This window comes from Camellia sinensis, chromosome 6, assembly GCF_055761805.1.
Source record: "Camellia sinensis isolate YWXY chromosome 6, ASM5576180v1, whole genome shotgun sequence".
NCBI lineage: Eukaryota > Viridiplantae > Streptophyta > Magnoliopsida > Ericales > Theaceae > Camellia > Camellia sinensis.
This window is the reverse complement of record NC_138966.1, coordinates 173009771-173029944: the sequence shown is the minus strand read 5'-3', so window position 1 is coordinate 173029944 and position 20174 is coordinate 173009771. Positions and strand designations below refer to the sequence as shown.

Here is a 20174-nt window from a genome sequence, read left to right as displayed (position 1 = left end):
TTTTAAAAATAAACATAAAAATTTTGTTCATGAAATCCTGAAATAAATTTTAAATTTTCCTATATTTTAATAATTATATTTCTTCATTAATTGCACTTATTATTTTCAAGTGTGGTAAATGAAAAGAAAACTAGATTTCATTTATTGCCATTAAGTACATAAATAAATAAAAAAATCATATTTCATAAAATGTAATAGATTATAATAAAATGTATAAAATTCACATTTATTTTGTATATTTTTTTCTTAAATTCTATTTTATAAATTTTATATTTATTTTAGAGGTTTTGAAAATTTATTATAACTTAATTTTTTAAGTTTACCTGTTACCTGAATAGCAGGTTAAGTGTATTTTATTAATAATTGAATGGTAAGTATAATTATTAAAAATAGTAAGTGTAATCATATCAAATAGTAAGTGTACTTAGTTATTGTGGTAAGTTGAAAACCACTTTTTGGTTTTAAAACCATTGAAAACTACCTTGTTTTTTTATGAAATTACCTAGATTTCTTAACCTGATTTTAATTATTACCAATCAATGGTTAGATTTATTTTACTTTTAGATCTAATGGTCCAAATTTATTTATGTATGGTACATGAAAACAATCTTCATGTATCATAGAAAAAACTGTTGGGGAATGATCAAATATATGAGATTTTATTTTTGGTTGTGGAGAAGTTTTTGCGACACTTAGTTTAAAATGAAGCAACTTTATTCATGCAGCTTGCATTATGACATTCTTCCACTAGAAGATATACACAACCAGATTATCCTAGAGAAAGGTGTCAAAATAGTTTAATATAGGCATATTTTTGAGTCCTAATTTGAGTGGGCCCAAACTATGTTTGGGGTAGGTCCGAAGAGGTGACGTGTTCCTTACCGCGTGGCAAGTCACACGGTGAAGACGGAACGTCAAAAACCATTTTTGAGTGAATGAGAAGTTGACGTCGTTTTTGGGTTTAACATTAATTTTTTAGATAAAATTCATTTGAATTTTTTAATAAAAAATTATTGTGGGAATTTATTTTAAATTCTAAATTTTGGGTTCCTAAGTGGTTTCCTAAAATTTGTACCTCTTACTTTATTTATTAAACTATTCAATTTGTTTAATATATATATATTCAATAGTTTGAGATATATATATATATATATATATATATATATATTCAAAATAGTTTATATATTAAAGTTGTAACAAGTTGGGACAGTTCCACCAACGGTAAACAATTTGAAAAATTGTTTTATCTATTCAAATAGTTTATTACATTATTTCCCTATAGTTGCTTTGACTTTGTCTCCAACGGATTCTTTTTTGAATAAATTCGAATCAGTTGAATTCAAAACATGTGGCACCTGTTGACCATTGTTTGTACCGATTCGGACTATTCAATCTGTCTCTTTGTTGCCTATATATAGATTATATTCCAGCAATTTTGTAAAGTAAGAGACATCCGAAAATTCAGTCTGTTTATTTTGCATTTGCTGTCCAGAATTTATAACATTTGCATTATTCTTCCTATTAGAGTTAGAATAAATTCAGAGAGTTAGAACACAGGTTTGATTCACCGATCAAATTGTTTGGAGTGCTACTACAATTTGTGAAGATCATTGTATCTTGGGAGATAGACGCTACTCAACTGTAAGCACCGTAGCGGGACGAATCTGTCTTAAGGACAGAGTGTTACACACTCGACTTGGTCTTAATTTTAATTCGGTTCGATAAATAAATCCGGTATGTTATTTATTTATTTTGTTTGAATTTATTTCAATTTATTTTATTTACATAGAAGATTGTTCCAACAATTTGCACATCACAAAAATTTTCAGATCATACCATTTTATCATGCGAATATTGACCTCTAAACAAAATTGTTATGAAGTTGATATTTGAATAATTAAATTTTATTTGAAAATAAATATCGAATAAGAAAATAATGTGAATTGAAAAAAATAAATAAAAATGAAGTGCAAATAGAAGCCCTTTTGAGAAAGCTCTCTTTTACTTTACATTTTGTCCTTCGGTGTCCAAGCATCCTTTCTTTGCTTCCATTTGTGTAGGTTAGTGAGGAGATTTTGTGTTAGGTTAGTGTGGAGATTTTGTTTAGTAAGTATATATGGATTTAAATAATTAAGCAATGAACCAATAGAGTGTTTGCTCACATATCAATCATCAAACCAACAACATTATGATGGTGATTTGGTTGTCGCCTAGAAGAGTGAAGACATGGGGAAGGGGAGAGGAGGAAGGAGACAGTAGAGAGAGGAGGCGGCGGGTGGAAGGGAGAATGGTGGTGGATGGTGGCTAAGTTTAGAATTAGGATTTGAAGGTTAAAAAAAATAGGAGTATTTTTTATGTGTATTGAACAAAATATTAAATTTTAAAATCATTTATCTTTTTAACCTTTCGTAGGTTGAGTTTTTAAAATTTATTTTCTAAAATAAATTTCAAAACTATTTTGGTGAAAAAATAGAAAAAAAAAATCATTATTTTCATATTTTTTATGGGGACAAATTTTTTTTTTTAAATTTTAAAATATTTTTTTAGTTTTATTTTTGTCAATAAATATTTTTTCCCACGTAAATATGAATTTAATTATTTTATAAGAAATTGTGTTTCTAGTAAAGTTATTATTTAAAATATTGGATGGAGAGACGTAACCTTCGCAAAAAGGCCATAACCACAACCACCCCCTCCCCTGGTCTAAAGCAGCTATATACGCCTCAATCATCCACAGAACTCCACTTTTCACTCTCCTCTATTCTTGAACTCTTTATATACAACATGTTCACAAGCTCATAAAGCATTCACTCAGGGTCAATTTTTTTCGCAAAACTAGTTGATACTATAACCAATATACAGTTTTAGAGTCCCATTTGTTATTTTACAAGAAAAGATGTCAAGTGCCCAGTGGAATGCAGGCCAAACCCATGGTCAGGCTCAGGTAATAATTTATCTCAAAATCTTTATATATATTTTTACAACCGTGCTGGGACCCCCAGCACCCCCACTCCACATGGGGCTCTGGTAGATAGAAAATAAAAAAAAAAAAAAAATTCCAGCCAATAAGAAAACACTGAGGGTCACTGGGGGTTTGAAAAACTGGGGGTGCAAATCATTTTTGATATTTTTAATCCGAAATCATGTACAATCATTTCAGATTATCACAAATTGAAATTTTCATATAATTCAATAGTTATAAATGATTTACGATAGAGGGTTAATTTTTTTTTTTTTTGAAATAGAGGATTCTTGACTGTAATGTTCAACATTTAGTGTATTTTACATTCTATTAGGACAGTTTTATCCTTAGGATATTGAAATTATTATAGAATATAAATTTATATGTATTGTGGGCAGGCCAAGACTGAGGAGTGGGTACAATCGGCCCAAGGTGCAGCAAACAAGGCTTGTGACAAGATGGCAGACTCCAAAGAGTCGGCCCAACAAGGGAAGGAGGAGACTGCCGGATTCCTCCAGCAGGTCTGTACCATACAACAATTCAAAATAATATTACAATTACTAGAGGATTAGTCCCTCACAATGGCAACTCCAATCATACCATCAATGACTAAAGCTCTAACATCTTCTGGTGGCTCCTCTAAGATTACTACATATTCATTACGTCCCTGTTTTCCAGCTTATCTGCAACTCTGTACCTAGCACGTTAACTCCAATCTTTCTAGTCAAATCTTTAAATTTATTCGAAGGCCCTATAAAAAAAAATTAATAAATAAAATTCATTTGAAGACTTATGTGACAATTTAGCATATTTAAAAATAGGAGCACCACTCAAAAAGCTAGGTTAATATTTTATTAGATTTGACACTCGCCTAACATATATATTTTAAAAAAAAGGGATTTACCTAATGAAAAAATTAATAAATTTTGACATATATACCAAACTTGATGCCAAGTTAGATTTTGACAATTCAATTTTAAGTGCTTTTGCACTTCAATTATCACTGTTTGAAGTACTATGTGGAATTTGACAATTCAATTAGAAATGTTTTTAGGCTCATTCACATCACAATGGACCAACAACACTAACTTCATCATCCCTTTTTTGGCAATATTGTGTTCATATGTTTGAGTCTATGTTATATTGATTATGCTTTGATTATAAGCTTTACAACACAAGTTGTATGTTTTTTGCAGACTGGTGAGAAAGTAGCCACCATGACTCAGGGTGCTATCGATGGTGTGAAGAACACACTTGGAATGAATGAAAAGAAGTGAAAAAGAAAGTCCATCTCTCTGTCTCTCTATCAACATGTGTGGGACTTAAGGTGTTATAGTAGTTATTTATTTATTTTTAGGTTTTGTTTAATGATTTGAGATTTTCTTTCAAGAAAAACTCTCATCTCAGATGTAATAAAAGCTGTAAATTCAGCAATGATGAAGAATCTTAGATTTGGTTTTTAGGATTTTTAGAGGTTGGATTTCCTTCTACCTAAGTGGTAGATAGTGGAAATTGCTCATTGATTTGGTTCCACATGGAGAGAGAGCACTTAAAATGTGTAATAAAAATGCTACATAATAATGCAAATGTAGTGCAATTCAACTATATGTGTTTCTCTTATATCTTGAATAATATCATATTTATTATCTTTTATTATCGCATTTTATTTATCATTTGATAGGACACATTTACAACTATTAATACAATAAATTTAACTTGAGTTACTAATATTCAACCGTTATGATTATTGCACATCAACTAATAAACAAAAGGATAAATTATATTTTTAACCATCAAAAGTTCATCCGAATTAAACTATGATATAATGAGTATAAATAATTAAAAAAATAAGCAATTCATGATAAGTATTAAATAATAATAAGTGAAAATAAATAGAAATAATTATAGAAAAAATAGAGGCGCAAGTGAGCTCACCTAGTCTATTAGTAGTATTACAATATTTACTTGCACAAGATAATATTTACTTGCACAAGAATGCAAAAATCATTTTCACTTTTATATTTTTACATTTATTTTTATTGATTTCCACTAATTGATATCATTTTTGCTAGTTATTAAAACCCGAGGAAAAAAAAAAAAGAGCTAAAATGGGCAAAGTTACTTCTGTACTCTAAAATAACATGATTAATTTTTTAAAATTAAATGTACATGATCATTATCTAAACACATATAAAAATTAATTTGGTAAAAAAAATAAATAAATGTCTAAAAGATTTATCAATTTTACATAATTTTATTTTTAATTGGTAGTAATAATTTTTAAAAATTCAAAAATATTTGTTTGACATTTATTTTTGTCAAATTGATTTATATTTTATCAAATTGACTATTTTACCCTTGAAAAATCTAATGATATCTTCAATTGTCCTTACTTGAAATAAGATTCAAAATTCAAGGGCAAATATGTCACAATTGAAAAATCAGGAACCAAAATGAAACAAATCTCAAACTATAGGGACTATTAGTATAATCCACCCGAAATAAAAAGAAAAAAAACCCCAAAAACAAAAAGAACAAATGTAGTGAAAATATGCAAATATTAAAAAAATAAAAAATAAAAATGTTAAAGATTTCAAAAATTTTATTAAAAATTCTATTAAATGTCTCACAGGATTATGGGACCACATAGAACTCACATTGTGTGAATCACACACTCATATAACACATTTGGTATAAATTTTAATAGAATTTTTGAATATCTAGCATTACTTAAAAAAAAAAACAAAAAAAAACCCTAATTTCAGACCGTTAAACACTCGGCAGTTCGACGGTTTTCTCGGAGTTTCGTCTTTCACTTACGTGTCCGCACACGATACGATAAGACCAAACCACCATTCATAAAACTCCCTTATCTTCCCCCTATATTTACGCAATCTGCCACTCTACTCTCTCACTCACTCTCATCCATGGCCTCTCTGCAAACTCACCCAAATTATCTTCAATTCTGTCGCTGTTCTAGCTCTGCCTCCAAAATTCCCTATCTTCCGAACCCCAATTCGATTCCACTTTCCCGGAATCTTTTATTTTCCGGGAAAACTAGGGTATTGAGTTCAAGTTTTGGAGGCAAAGATGGATTGTGCTCTGTCTGCTGCTTCTGCAAGAGGAACTCGGAGGTTGAGAATGTTTCAATTCAGGTTCAGGAGAAGACCGAGAGGCCTCCTTTCGACATCAATCTCGCCGTCATTCTTGCGGGTTTCGCTTTTGAAGCCTACACAACCCCACCAGTAAATTAATTTCTTCGATTTTTATTTTTTCCGATTTTATCTGTTTGTTTGGTTGCCTAGAAAATGGAAGGAAAGAAAAAGAAAAGGAAAAGGAGTATATTTGGAAGATATTTTACAAGCATGATACTTGAAATTTTTTTTCCCCCACTAAAATTTAGGGTGAGAGAATGATGTGGCTGCGATATTTTTGTTAATTGTGATGGACAGAATTGTTGTTTGCCTGAAATTCTAGAAAATTCCTGCAACTCCATCATTATATATGCGGATTTCTAGTTGAAAATTCTGTGTTTTTTTAAAAAAAAAAAAAAAATTGTGAAAATTCGAAGACCCAGATGCAAAACTTCTTTACTTTTCAACATTCTGTCGGCAATCAAAATTGTATGACTCTTGGTTTCTGTTATTGTATCCAGAATAAAGTAAAAGCTTATTAACTTCACAATTTTGATTTTTCAAATTTCCTGCATTTTCTTGGCAGCCAAAGAGGAGAGTGAATTCGAGTGTTCTATTCCATTTTGTATTATTCTGACTTTTATTTGGTTTCATTCTGATCAGAAAATCATAGGAAAGCGTGAGGTCGATGCAGCGAATTGCAAGACAGTGTTTCTTTCGCAGTATGTTGATATTTTCATGAGTAATGCCTCTACAGAATAATAAATTCGATAAAAATGATTTTTTTGGCAACAATAGTTATTAGTTTTTTTTGTATATTACATTTCTGTACTTCTTTGTTAAAAAATGGCAGATGTCAGCAACAGTTTGAAACTCTGTTTCCAGTGATTGAAATTAAGTACACAAATTTGAATAAAATATCCTAGTAAAATAACCAAAATTTGATTCACCTAGTAAAATTGCCATTAAGTGACAACAGTCATGATATGGTTCCCAGTATTACTTAAGATTCAGTTGCCCCACAAATCTTCCAGAGGGTGGACTGTATCAAGTGTTAATAATAGCACCAAAACAAACTCCGCGTCGACATCTATAATAACCGGAGAGAGCGAAAGGCAACTAAAATATAGGATCTGTTTGAAGGTCAAAAGTATGTATATGTTGCCATTGTTTTACTACAAGTTGTACATCTAATTTGCACATTGGGTTGTTTTTGCTGATTACACATTCAGTTTATATTAAAGCAATTAATCCACCTTTTATCAGTTAAAAAACTGTGGAATTGCTGCTATAAATTTAAATTCCAAGAAATGAATGAATTATTCCATCACTTGGTTTATATCTTCTAATGCACATGAAATCATGCAACCCATAGTCTTGATGTATTGGGTCATTCTTGAACAAGTTCATTTTCTCAAAAGCAATTTTTCTGTGGAATATACAACCTTCCTTGGAATTGCTGATTACACATTGGGTTTATTTTTGCTGATTACACATATTGGGGTAGTGTGAATACTGATAAGTACTGACTGATCACTAACCACTGGATTGCAGATCCAACTTTGTGGTAAGTTGATGAACAAGTATGTCTAAAATAAAGTTAATTAGTAAACTGGTTGATTTTACACATTCCCTTAGGTGAGTTGAATTAGTAATTTTCAGGTTTTCTAGAAATAGAATACCCCTATCACGCCCTAATATGAAGCATTTGTTGTGTAAGAATCTTCCTGGAGAACTCTTAAAGCTCAAGGAGTTTATAAACTTGTATTTGTCACTGTATGTACACAAATTAGCAAGGCATTCTAAAAGAAAATATTTCCATGTGATTGGGATGTATCTTCATTTAAACTTCAGTTTTCATTTCTGATTTCACATCTACAGGTCATTTCTGAGTGAGATCTATGATGGCCAGTTGTTCATAAAGCTGAAGAAAGGTCTTAATTTGCCTGCCATGGATCCATGGGTAGATTATCTTTCCTATAGTTGAATTTCTATTTGTGTTCCATTGGTAGTTGTAGAATTCTATTGTCCTCATTGCCTAGATTAAAAGTTTTAAAGAAATTTCTATTTCATTTATCAAGACTCAAAACCATTCAGTTTAGTTTAATTATTTGCCTGCTATTTTGACCTTTTGTGTCCTTTCAGGGAACAAGTGATCCTTATGTGGTCTTCCAACTGGATAGTCAGGTTGTCAAAAGCACGGTTAAATGGGGGTAAGTTGCTGGCTGGTATTCTCATTGATGTCTTGGTTCAAGTACTTTAAATGAAAATTTCTTGTGATCCACAGCATATTTTTCTTGCTTGCTTTGTGGACGGTATGAGCTTGGTGCTGTTTGAATTAGATATCTAGAGCGGGATTAACATATTATTCTTTTCGTATAAAAGAGATAGTCAGCAGAAGTCATTATAGCAATGCTCATTAATGTAAGAATCTAAAGAAGCTTAACGATGAGGTTGGCATTTATTCACCTACCTCAAGGGGAAAGAGATGTTAAAGACAAGCTTTCCCCCTATGTCTTTTTATTGGACTTATTACAGTGGGAGCCGGGACCAATTATGAATTAAAAGTGGGACGATGGTTGTTTGGCTTCTAATTCTTCTCTTACTTTTCCAATCTAAAATCACTAGAGATCTTACGTAATGTTTCATGAAAGAGATTAATGAATATTATAGCAGTAGCAACCTTCACATGTTATCTTGCCCCCCCAAAAAAAAACTTCACATATTAGTGTGTTGAAGGAAGACCAGTGTGGGTATATGGATCACCTCTGCTGCATGGAGGGCTCCATAGGCACTGCATCATCTCTCATGAGAGGGTCTTCACCCTCCATGTTGCCGCAGCAATTCATGGGGGTTATCTATAGTAGAGGTACATCAACCACCAAATATGGTATCTTGGCCCACTAATGTGCTTTGCATCTTAGCTGCAGGTCGAAGCAGCAAGGGGACTTACTCAGCCAAGCCGAGCCACCCCTGCCTAGCCATGCCCACTTGACGGTGTCATGGCTTGGCACCCTCCAGCTCAACTAGGATGAGCTGTCACCAGGCCATAGCCCACCCACGCTTCATTTCCATAGGACATTTGAGGAGTGGTTGGGATTACTGCTTAGCCAATCCCACTCGATATCATCATGGTTTGGCTCTTAGCTTGGCCAATCCCACTCAACACACCTCTTTCATCTCTATTGCCACCACTTTGGCATTTTAGGCTAGGAGCATGGCTTAGGTACCCACTACTTGGGATTGCTGGAGGATTGTGGTTAGGCTAGGACCAAGGGCTCGTTAGGGTTGCCTTACTTGCTCCCTGGGAGCAGCCCCTCTTTGACTGGTCTTGGAGGGAGAGACATTGACCCAACTCCTAATACTTCAAGAGAGGTATCATACCTTGCACTTACATCATGCCATGATACACCCTCTGAAGTATCATGTCTAACCCTGCAGTTTCCCTGATACTCTGTTTAGTCGAGCCAAGTTGGTTCTCTTCTTTGCTTCCGGAAACTCTTAGCCACGGAAGTGCCCTTCTTCTTCCTAGAGGTTCACAATCACCTTTACAACCAGAAAATTTGGCAAGTAATATTTAGTGTTGCCAATGCCAACCTTCACATCTAGTTGTCTTGTGATGTTTGATGTGACATACACATGAGAATATTAAAATTAGTGAATGCAAAAAAAAATTATGGGTATAGTTGGTCATAGCTTTTAATTCATGTATCCAATTGCTAATTTAGTTTTTTCCTATATGGTGTGATCGTCTCACTAATTTTAGAAACTTAAAAATTTGATAGTTCTTATGGAAAATTGAATGGTGGTGCAGGAAAAAGGAACCAACCTGGAACGAGGAGTTCACTTTAAATATCAAGCTACCCGCAACAAAAAATCTTCAGGTCATAATTTCAAGAACATATGTTCTGTAGTGGAAGAAGATAATCATATTTGTTGTTGTAATGCTACTCGTGTAGTTGCTACTCAACTTTACACTTAATCCATAATAGTTGATATTAACCTTCAGGTTGCAGCTTGGGATGCAAATCTCGTTACTCCACATAAACGTATGGGGAATGGTAGCATTAGTTTGGAATACCTCTGTGATGGTGAGCATCCAGTGAATCATATGTCATCCTTATTAGTGATTTAGTGGGATGGATTTATGTTATCCCAATCAATTACAATGGTTCTGTTTTTCTCTCCTGATGGAGGAAGATGTTTTGACCAAGGATCAAATTTTCGTTTCGGCCTGTTGCTAATAGAAATTGAATAGACATTTGTGGTACAAAAGGTTTCCAGACATAGTAATAACTAATAGGGAGAATAGCAAATCAGTGGAAAGAAGTGAAAGCAATTGGACAATCACGGAGGTGCGACTTAAGATCATTGTTTTCACTTTTACCAGAGCACAGACCCCCTTGAAGCTCCATGTTTTTACAATTACTGCCACTTCTTCTCACGGGTTTGCAATTTCCCCCAACTAATGTGCCTGCTAACACAATGAAGATTTTGAATGCAGTGAATTCAAATTTTGTCTTACAATGATCAAATATCAAACCTGTTTTGCTAGGAGATTTGCATGAAGTGCTGGTTGAATTGGAAGGAATGGGAGGTGGTGGAAAGATACAGCTAGAGGTATGTTTTCTTGATAAAGCACCAGAAATAAGAAATTCCAGGGGCAAAAAGTGTGCTTCAGTTCCTTTTATATTGTTTATATTGTGTAACTTGATGATGAATTCCTGCATTTCCTGGAGTTCTACATACTTCTTAATAACCAGAAGCCCACATCTTTACACTCTTCTGAGCTTGGAAACATAGAGTTAGGTATTTGGAAATCTATTGAAAGACCATTTTTGTTTATTATTTGACTGGCCATATGAGTTGATGTACTCTCACTGATGCAAACCGTTTTGATTCCATGATTGATTGCAGTTCCAATGTAGGGTTTGTACTCTGGTAGTGGGCACCGTCTGACATACATAGGTAGTCCTAGACGAGGCTTCCACCTTTGCGGGGTCTGGGAAGAGGGTGGTATTTTTGTGGTTGAAACCACGGAAAAAAACCTCTGACATTCATATCTAACGAATAACCAACTGTAGGGATTACTGCAGAAGTTGTTTTTTGATTATGGTTCAAGGTGTTTCGTTGAACTTCTTTGGCTGAAGTGCTTTCTTGACAAGCTGACTTCTTCTAAAGGGGCTATGAGCTTGTATAATATTGTAAAAGGCATCAATAAAGTCAGTTCACCATTCTCTGTGACTTTGCTGATTACCTCAACATTTGCTGTCACTTGGTTCACGAACAGCAGTGTCTATTTGATCCCCTTTTCTCTCTTCTCCTTCCTTCTTCTTACCTTACTATTTCAAATTATTATTTCGAGTTCAGAATCTTGACAGTTTCACATATTGTTGGATGGGAAGTGGGAAAAAGGAGAAATTACAAAAAGTTCATATTTGCAGAGGGATTACTACAATTGGTGAAATCTTTTCATGAGTAAGGAAAATAGTTCTCTGTATGATTCAAAGACTTCTTTGTGACATAAATTCTTGTTGCAACTGCAACAACTTTTTGGGTTGGTGATGATTTTTTTATGTTTCTTACTTTGATTGATTCACTGCATTGTTTCAGGTATTGGAAGAATAAAATTTCTGAAATGGACCATTCTTCATAACATAGTAACTTATTCTTCCTAATGACATTGTCTCAGGTTAAGTATAAGAGTTTTGACGAAATTGATGCTGAGAGTAAGTGGTGGAGGATCCCCATTGTTACAGAATTTCTTCGGAGAAATGGTTTTGAGTCTGCTTTGAAAATGATTGCTGGCTCAGAGACCGTGCAAGCACGCCAGTTTGTGCAATATGCCTTTGGACAGATAAAGTCGCTAAATAATGCTTACCTGCAGAAGGATTGGGTTTTAAAACTTGGTAGGTCTGACACTGAAGACATTGAGGATTCTAGCAATCCTGTTGTTGAGTCAGATATGCCACCACAGGAGGAGTCCAATCCAGAGTGCTCTACAAATGAACCAAACTACGAGGAAGACATCAATCTACTGGAGTCTACCATGGATAATGGTGATACAGGGAATGGACAAACCTCTTCGTCAGTGACACAAGTTGATGATGCCTCACAGTCCGATAAACATTTTTGGAAGAATTTCTCTGATCTTATCAATCAAAATGTTGTTCAGAAACTTGGTCTCTCTCCTCCTGAGAAAATAAAGTGGGATGGATTGGACTTGTTAAACAGAATTGGCTTACAGTCACGAAAGATTGCAGAAGCAGGTTATATTGAAGATGGGCTTGCTACTCCTGAAGGTCAGGAAGCTGCTAACAATGATGGAACAACAACTGAAACATTGACTCTTGGCAATATTCAGTATTCGGTGACAGATATTAAGAAGGTTACCCAAGATTTATTACGGCAAACCGATTCCATTCTGGGAGCACTAATGGTTCTAAATGCTACAGTTTCACAATTAAACAAAGAAGGACGTCTCTTTGGAAAGGGCGAAAGAGCAGAAGATGCCTCCACCGAAATGGTAGATGATGTCTCTCAATCTTTAAGCCCCTCAGATGGATCGGAATTGGATGAAAGGAAAGCTGAGGAGATGAGGGAACTCTTTTCAACTGCAGAGAGTGCCATGGAGGCTTGGTCAATGCTTGCTACTTCTTTGGGCCATTCAAGTTTCATAAAATCAGAATTTGAGAAAATATGTTTCTTAGATAACCCATCCACTGATACACAGGTAAGGTTATTTCTCACGAGCTAGGAGCCAACCTTTTTCTATCATTCCAAAATGAATGTACAAATGGCATCTTAAATTTGACATTTTAATTTAATTAAACATCATTGTTTTATCAATAAAATCATATTTTTATGTATTCTATACTGAGATATCGAAGGCTGCAGGTGGCAATTTGGCGTGATTCAGTGCGGAAAAGATTGGTTGTTGCTTTTAGGGGCACAGAACAAGTAGGTTATTTTATATTCCTCATTAATGAGTGAGTTGAGTAAACTCTTAGCTTTGATTATTGACTTATTGGTTTTTTTCAGACTAGATGGAAGGATTTGCAAACTGATTTAATGCTAGCTCCTTCAGGGTAATATCTTAGTTCTATCTTCAGATAGTATTTGCTTTCTTTCTTTCTTTATTTATTTTTTATTTTTTTATTTTTTTTGTTCCCGTTAAGGATTGCAACAGGAAAATTACTACTTATAATTTGGATTACTTGTTGCTTACAGCAACATACTTATGTTATGACACTTTATTATGTTATGAGCAAAAGAGCTTAATCACTTGGAAAACTAGCTTCAACCTCAAGTGATAAAGAAAGACTTACTTCACAATATCTTCATGAGCAAAAAATATAGTTCTCCTGTAACCCCGTAGTTTGTTAAATGCGGCAGTGCTTTATATATTGTGATTATTCTTTGTCGAATGCCTTATATTGTGATTATTTTTTGTCTGCAATGTATTAGAAATGTATTTCGTGTTCATGCTATATTGGATGAAGGGTTTTCATTATAATTTGCTACCTAACCAGGAACAATTGAAGTCTTTAATATGCATTAATTTTTTGATAAATATAAGTCTCTAATATGCATTATCATTCTCTTTTTATCACTAGTCAATTCCTTTTGGTGCAAAATTTCATAATTTTGAGAGAGGACTTTATGAAAGGGCGGTTTGCCCAATGAAGGCTTGTTAGCGTCCTAGTGGCGCGGGTCTGAGTCACAAAAAATAACCACTCCAGAAATGGGGCAAGGCTCCATACATCTGGCCCTCCCCTGACCCCCTCTTTAACATGAGCCTTGTGCACTGGGTCACCCTTTTGGAGATAGGACTTTATGAGTTACGTACTGCGTTTCCTTGCTATGACTTTTCTTCTATTTTTACAGGCTGAATCCTGAGAGGATAGGTGGCAATTTCAGGCAAGAAGTTCAAGTATGTCCAACATTTTGTGGATCCAAAATTTAATTTTGATAATACTAATGGGATCTGTGGGTTTATTTTGTGATTTATTGACTGAAAATATAATTATTCAGGTTCATAGTGGCTTTTTAAGTGCGTATGATTCAGTCAGGACAAGGATCCTCTCTCTCATTAAACAGGCAGTGGAGTACATGTAAGTTGTGCTACTGTAAGAATCTATTTAACTTTGCCTGACTCTAAGGCCAATGAATTGATGTTGAATGTTGAAATAAGTAGAGCATCTTTCTTAACCTTTGGCAATGATACATTGCTTTAGTGGTTCACATCGTGCAGTCTAATGATTACATCTTGATGATTTAATACTATGCTTGAAGTGAAATGATTGAACTTGACATAAGGGCCATTTTTAGGTATGCTAGTTTCATGCAACCATCTCTTATAGCTTCTTTGAGGCCCAACACACCTTTGTTGACAAAATTTTTGAAACAGTTTCTTTCAAATTAATCTTTATTTTACCACAACACACATTTGGTTGTTTTCTGTAAAGAAACAAAAAAGAAAAAGAAAAAAAATCTTCTACCACCACAGCTATTCTGCTCATGTAATTAATTGAAATGAGATTAAGGTGAATCATCAAGTAGTATTTTCCAGGTAATGTCGTGCACTCTTACACTACGTAGTTTTAATTGGTTAATTGAAGGATGATGATTTGGAGACTTGTGAGTGTAGAGGATACAATAAAACTTATGTAATTTCATGCCATGGTTTCTATATTTGTCTGAGTTTTCTTCTTGTTACAGCTAAGACCTAAAGATATCTTTTAGGCTGCGTTGAACACTTGATTTTGTTCTTGACTTAAATAGATAGCCTCTCATCGGTTGTTTCTATCTTAGAAAACCCTTTGCATGGGCAGTAAACATTGTGTGATAACCATTGCTTGACTATTTTGCTCTATGATATTTAAATACTATTTTAGTGCAATTTAACTATGGAAATAATTAATTTCATCTATATATGGTACAGAATTCATCATATATCTTTTTCAAGCTGTCAAATGTGAAATATATCCTTTACCAAGCAAAAGCTGGATGTGTTTTATGCAGAGATAATGGTGCCGAGCCACAACACAAATGGCATATTTACATCACGGGTCATAGTTTAGGTGGTGCATTAGCAACCCTCCTAGCCCTTGAACTTTCATCAAGCCAATTAGCCAAGTGAGTTCTTTCTCCATTTGTTAACATAACTTACCTAAATAAACCTTTTTCATGTAATGGCACTCATTATATTTTTAGAAATTTTTGAGAACTACAGTGTGCGACCCATAAAACAAAGAAGAATATATGTTTTATACTTCTTTTACTTTTAGGACTGGTATAAAAAGTTCATATATTAACTTATTTTTAAACTTCTTTGTGTGTTTTAGGCGTGGGGCAGTTTCTGTGACCATGTATAACTTCGGATCTCCCAGAGTGGGAAACAAAAAATTTGCAGAAGTTTACAACGAGGTATTTATTTTCTAATTATGGTTTTTAAGATGTCAACTAACCGCTTATTATCGTTTATATGTATCAACTAGACGCTTAAAACTTGATGAAGTATTAGGCAAGGATCCTCCCTTTCTTCCCTATGGTTCATTTTCTTTCTATTGAAGGCATTTCATAACAGAAAACTAATGCTGCTGAAGCCTCCTTGAGAATGCTCAACTTATTAATTCCTCTTTCACAAGAAAAAATATTTGAACAATGTATCATTAAATATTAGTATCTGATTATTATATAAATTCTTTTATAATTTCTAGCCATCTTGTAGTTTTACGTAATCCTTGCTGCTTACATTGCAGAAAGTCAAAGATAGCTGGAGAGTTGTAAATCATAGAGACATTATACCTACGGTTCCACGCTTGATGGGTTATTGTCATGTAGCTCAACCTGTTTATCTAGCTACTGGAGATTTAAAAATTGCCATGGTGGGTTGTTGGTTATGGAATTCATATCTTTATTTATTTCCTTTTCGTCTCCTGTCTTTCCTATGATATAGATTGAAGGAAATTCATAATGCATGCCACTCCATATTAAACTTCTATTGAACATGCACAGTAAGTGGAAGGGTTCAGAGTTTGTTACGGATACAGTGTCCGATCTAATAGGAGGCTCATAGGGTTTAGAGACCATCTAATGAATTATTACTTTTTAAAAAAATTATTTGTTGGTCCAAACAGTTGAATCCAATATCCTATCATAAAGAGAGCAAATTGTGTTTGATTAGTTGATTGTTAGACGATTGCGTATATTTGGTTCAAATTTGGATGGAGGGACAGAGCTTCTTATGTGCTGAATACAAACTATTTCAGGAAAATATGGAGCTTTTGGGAGATGGCTACCAAGGTGATGTTCTTGGGGAGTCTACACCTGATGTTCTTGTCAGTGAATTTGTATGTTCCATATCCTTTACTCTCTTTTTTATTTTTTAAATTTTTTATTTATATCTCTAGCGCTCTGTTATCAGAATCTTACGATTCGCGATTCGATTCGCGATTCGATTCGCAATTTTTGTAAAATCGATACGACTTTATGGGTGAATCTATTTTAGAAGTGAATCTCTAGTGAATTGCATGATTCACAATCGATAATCGATTCACGATTCGATTCACTTTTTTCGATTCATGCAATTTTTAAAATTATTGTGTTCGACATATTTTCGATTCTTTTTTTGTCAATCTTTTTGGTGAAAATTACATAATACAACTTCTAGGAGCATTTAGTACCCAAAAAACTAACGTATATACATGATTTGTTGTTATTTTAGTAATTATGGAGTTTTTAATAGGATTCAATCAGATTCAGTCAGACCCAACATATTTGTAACATTTCTTCTCATTTTTTTTCCTTTAAAAAATCATAATATATCTTCTAAATATGTTTAAAATTAAAGTTACACTATGAATTATTTATTACTACTTTATTAAATTGAAAATAACATGTGTGAGATCAGTTATACCTTTTAAAATGTTTTAGGTTTAAAATAAAAGATTCCAAATAATTCTGTTTTATTATTTGCTCATTGTTACTTAGAAAAGTATGTGTACTTATTGTCTAAATATCAATATCGTTGTTAATTATTGTTACTTTAGAAATTGATAATTTGTCTATTTGGTTATTATCTTTATTAAGAATGGTTGATAAGCAATATCTAAAAAAGAAAAAAAGGTAAGATGGTGATCTTACATAGGAATCTTTGTTAACTTCTTACCTATTAAACTGCGTGATTATCATTTAAAATAACATTTTCATAGATTTAAGTCTAAATATTTTATATTCATAAGATATATTTAACATCTAAATGTGTAGATATATATTTTTAAGTAATTTAGAAAAAATGACCGAATCTTTATGATTCACGATACGCGATTCAGTACGAGATCATTTCGATTCACGATACGAATCTCGATTTGACAACTATGCTCTAGCGATATATACAATATCTATATGTGCCTCATAGTAAAATAGAATAGGTGGAATTCAGCTTAACTAATGCATGAATATAATTTGATTGATTACTGAAAGGCATTGTGAATGAGTTCAGCATAAAAGAACTAAAATGTGTACCAAAAATAAAAAAATAAAATAAAAAAAGAACTAAAAATGTGTACCTAAAAAAAGGAATAAAATGGAAAATATACAAATGCAAAATGAAATACATCCTTTTGGTAAATTTTTGGGACTAAAAATTTGGCCATAGTTGTCTGATGTTTCTTTAAATAAGCTTACCAGGTTCATATCAGTGATTGTTGGTGCAGCATCATATAGCAATGATATTTGTTTCCTTGAAGAGACACTGTGCCTTTGATGTCCACCAGCCAAAGCTAACAACATTTTGTACTGTTGTACCTTCAAAAGTGATATCCAAACATTTTCCCCATGTCGCTTGGTCAAGATCCACTCTATCAGTCGCGCGTTTTTCTTCCGCTCTAATGACATTCTTTTTTCTAATTATGCACGTATAAATGTCACTATTCTAATTGCTGAACTTGTTTTTGGTGGACATGCTTTACAGATGAAAGGTGAGAAAGAACTCATCGAAAAAATATTAAATACAGAGATAAACATTTTTCTTTCAATCCGAGATGGGAGTGGCCTTATGCAGCATATGGAGGATTTTTATTACATTTCACTGCTTGAGGTACTCGCTGTACATAATTTTTGTATGCCACATAAGTAGACAAATGCGTCATCTAATTGTGTACCTTTGGAATGTCTTTTTCCTTTTTCAGTATGTGAGATCAAATTATCAAATTGTCGCAAGGGCACCAACAAAATGAAGAAGGTAGCCTATGACTATGACAGCACAGCCAAGGTTAAATTTTATTTTTCTTCTATAAATACTGAAAATATTCTTTTTTTTGTAAACTTGTGATATGACCACAATAGACAATAGTTCCTAAAGAGTTCCATTTCCTCAAATTTAATGTCCCACCGCCTGAGGTTCTCACTACATATGCTTCAATACAGCTTTCATAGGCTAAAAAATGTTTCAGTCCCATTAATTTTTCGAATTGCAAAATTATGTACAGTTTGTGATTGTAAAATTAACGTTCATAATTGCATGAACTTACACGATTGTCATGATCTGTTCTATACTTTTTTTGTTCTTGTTTCTGTTATTGTTGTCTTGTAGCTGCTCTGTATTGGGGCCAACTTATAATATAGTGGGTGTTTGGGAAGTGGGTTTTTTTGTAGGTTTTTTTAGTTGTAGGATATTATTGGAGAAGAAATTTTTTGTGTTTGGGAAGATAGTTGGGTTTTTTTTGTGGTTGGATGTGATGTTTGTGAAAGAAAAAGTGAAATGATTATGGGGTTTGATGTGATATTTTGTTTGTATTTGTTTTTTTTGGTTTTGCAATCAATTTGTCTTTTAGTAAAAAACAACAAAAAAAAAAAAACCAAAAAACCTTCTTCCCAAACAGCCCATAATCCTAAATAGCTGATCATCCCCAACACAATCATTGTTACTGTTATTATTTTTGTTTTTTTGATCCTCAACACAATATATTGACTTGACTATTTCTAAGACCTAGCCATCTTGGATAACTAAGTAAAATTTTACTTTTACAGAAATTTTATACGGAGTTTTTCACCAAAATGATGTGCATTGACATTTTTGAAATTCTGTCTTGTTGATGACTTTATGTTTTAAAGTAACAAGACCAACATCAGCCATATGATTTTATGTAGTTTTTTTTTTCGAAAAATATTACTCAATTAATGAACGTATGAAATAGCTTTGCTAGTAAAATCTTTCTTAGTAATTGTACAAAGGTAAATATATAGTTTGAATAGTAAAAATGCTTTGGTAATAAAATTCTCTGTGCTACTAGCCTGTACAAATAAAATAGAAAACAAAATCACTTGGAATTTATAGGATGATGGTTACTTTTCATGGAAAAACAATAGTAGTAGGATGGTTATGTTCTTATTCTTGAACAAAATTGACAAGTTTAAAAAGAAATCCTGTAGGATGTTGGTTAGTTAGGCAGGACTAATGGCAATGAATGCTGAACCATATCATACTGCAGCTGAAAATGGATAAATATGTCCAAAAAAAATTCATTGTTTGTTCATTAGCCTATCAAAAAGATTAATTTTTCTGTTAAAGAACTTTGATATCTGCAATCTCCTTTAACTGTCCAAATCATTATAATTGCATATCAATTTCTTATCAAAGTACCATTGTCAAAATGTGATTACCATTTTGAAAAACTACACCACAGGACACCATTTCAGAACTACCAAATGCCTTTTCTTGGCCTCCACCAAGAGATTTTTTCTTTATTTGTTTTTCTGTCTCAATACATATTTATCTGATTAGATTATGTAAGAATCTCAAGAAACATAAAATCTCAAAAACTGAAGTATGATTCAATGGTTAGAAGTGTACTAAAAAAGAGAACAATAAAATTTGGAGACACAGAATCCCGTGCATAATTTATCCAATAAAATTAAATTGACAAGAATATATCATTTAAAGGCGCTGCACATGCCGCAACTGCAGAGCAAGTAAAATGGGATCTGGGTATGCTGCTGTGAGCCCGTGGAAGCTTTTTCCGAATTTTTTATGATAATCTGAACCGTTCATATTGTAGGGTTTGTTGCATAGA

At 33.1% G+C, this 20174-nt stretch overlaps 2 protein-coding genes across 6 annotated transcripts; both read left to right on the top strand.

Moving 5' to 3' along the window:
• The first annotated feature begins 2796 nt into the window (after positions 1 to 2796).
• On the top strand, positions 2797 to 4567 carry UNE15 (Late embryogenesis abundant protein (LEA) family protein). The gene is made up of 3 exons (XM_028202795.2): positions 2797 to 2944; positions 3361 to 3483; positions 4159 to 4567. Exons 1-3 carry the CDS (start codon positions 2897 to 2899, stop codon positions 4237 to 4239), a joined length of 252 nt encoding a protein of 83 aa, XP_028058596.1. The 5' UTR covers positions 2797 to 2896; the 3' UTR covers positions 4240 to 4567.
• Positions 4568 to 5767: 1200 nt separating this feature from the next.
• On the top strand, positions 5768 to 18647 carry LOC114262528 (putative triglyceride lipase). Of its 5 annotated transcripts, none has more exons than XR_014333538.1 (19): positions 5768 to 6207; positions 6760 to 6818; positions 7978 to 8059; positions 8242 to 8309; positions 9911 to 9980; positions 10106 to 10187; positions 10652 to 10716; positions 11789 to 12829; positions 12994 to 13056; positions 13138 to 13184; positions 13984 to 14029; positions 14131 to 14210; positions 15121 to 15234; positions 15444 to 15525; positions 15861 to 15986; positions 16371 to 16451; positions 17817 to 17947; positions 18074 to 18199; positions 18291 to 18647. XR_014333538.1 is itself a non-coding variant. In XM_028202898.2 (18 exons), the coding sequence occupies exons 1-18, from the start codon at positions 5890 to 5892 to the stop codon at positions 18336 to 18338; spliced, it is 2598 nt and encodes an 865-aa protein (XP_028058699.2). In that variant the 5' UTR covers positions 5768 to 5889; the 3' UTR covers positions 18339 to 18647. The 5 variants fall into 5 exon arrangements, 3 of the variants coding, with proteins under 3 accessions (XP_028058699.2, XP_082731463.1, XP_082731464.1); XR_014333539.1 differs by having other exon boundaries at positions 17791 to 17947; XM_028202898.2 differs by lacking the exon at positions 17817 to 17947.
• The last annotated feature ends 1527 nt before the right edge of the window (positions 18648 to 20174 follow it).

Excerpts from the sequence above, each read along its gene's own strand:
- UNE15 (XM_028202795.2), top strand. The coding sequence starts at position 2,897 with ATGTCAAGTGCCCAGTGGAATGCAGGCCAAACCCATGGTCAGGCTCAG. Across the intron at positions 2,945-3,360 it reads AAACCCATGGTCAGGCTCAG|GCCAAGACTGAGGAGTGGGT; the intron begins GTAATAATTTAT and ends TATTGTGGGCAG. Across the intron at positions 3,484-4,158 it reads CTGCCGGATTCCTCCAGCAG|ACTGGTGAGAAAGTAGCCAC; the intron begins GTCTGTACCATA and ends TGTTTTTTGCAG.
- LOC114262528 (XM_082875337.1), top strand. The coding sequence starts at position 5,890 with ATGGCCTCTCTGCAAACTCACCCAAATTATCTTCAATTCTGTCGCTGT. Across the intron at positions 14,030-14,130 it reads ATTTCAGGCAAGAAGTTCAA|GTTCATAGTGGCTTTTTAAG; the intron begins GTATGTCCAACA and ends ATAATTATTCAG. Across the intron at positions 15,987-16,370 it reads GAGATTTAAAAATTGCCATG|GAAAATATGGAGCTTTTGGG; the intron begins GTGGGTTGTTGG and ends AAACTATTTCAG.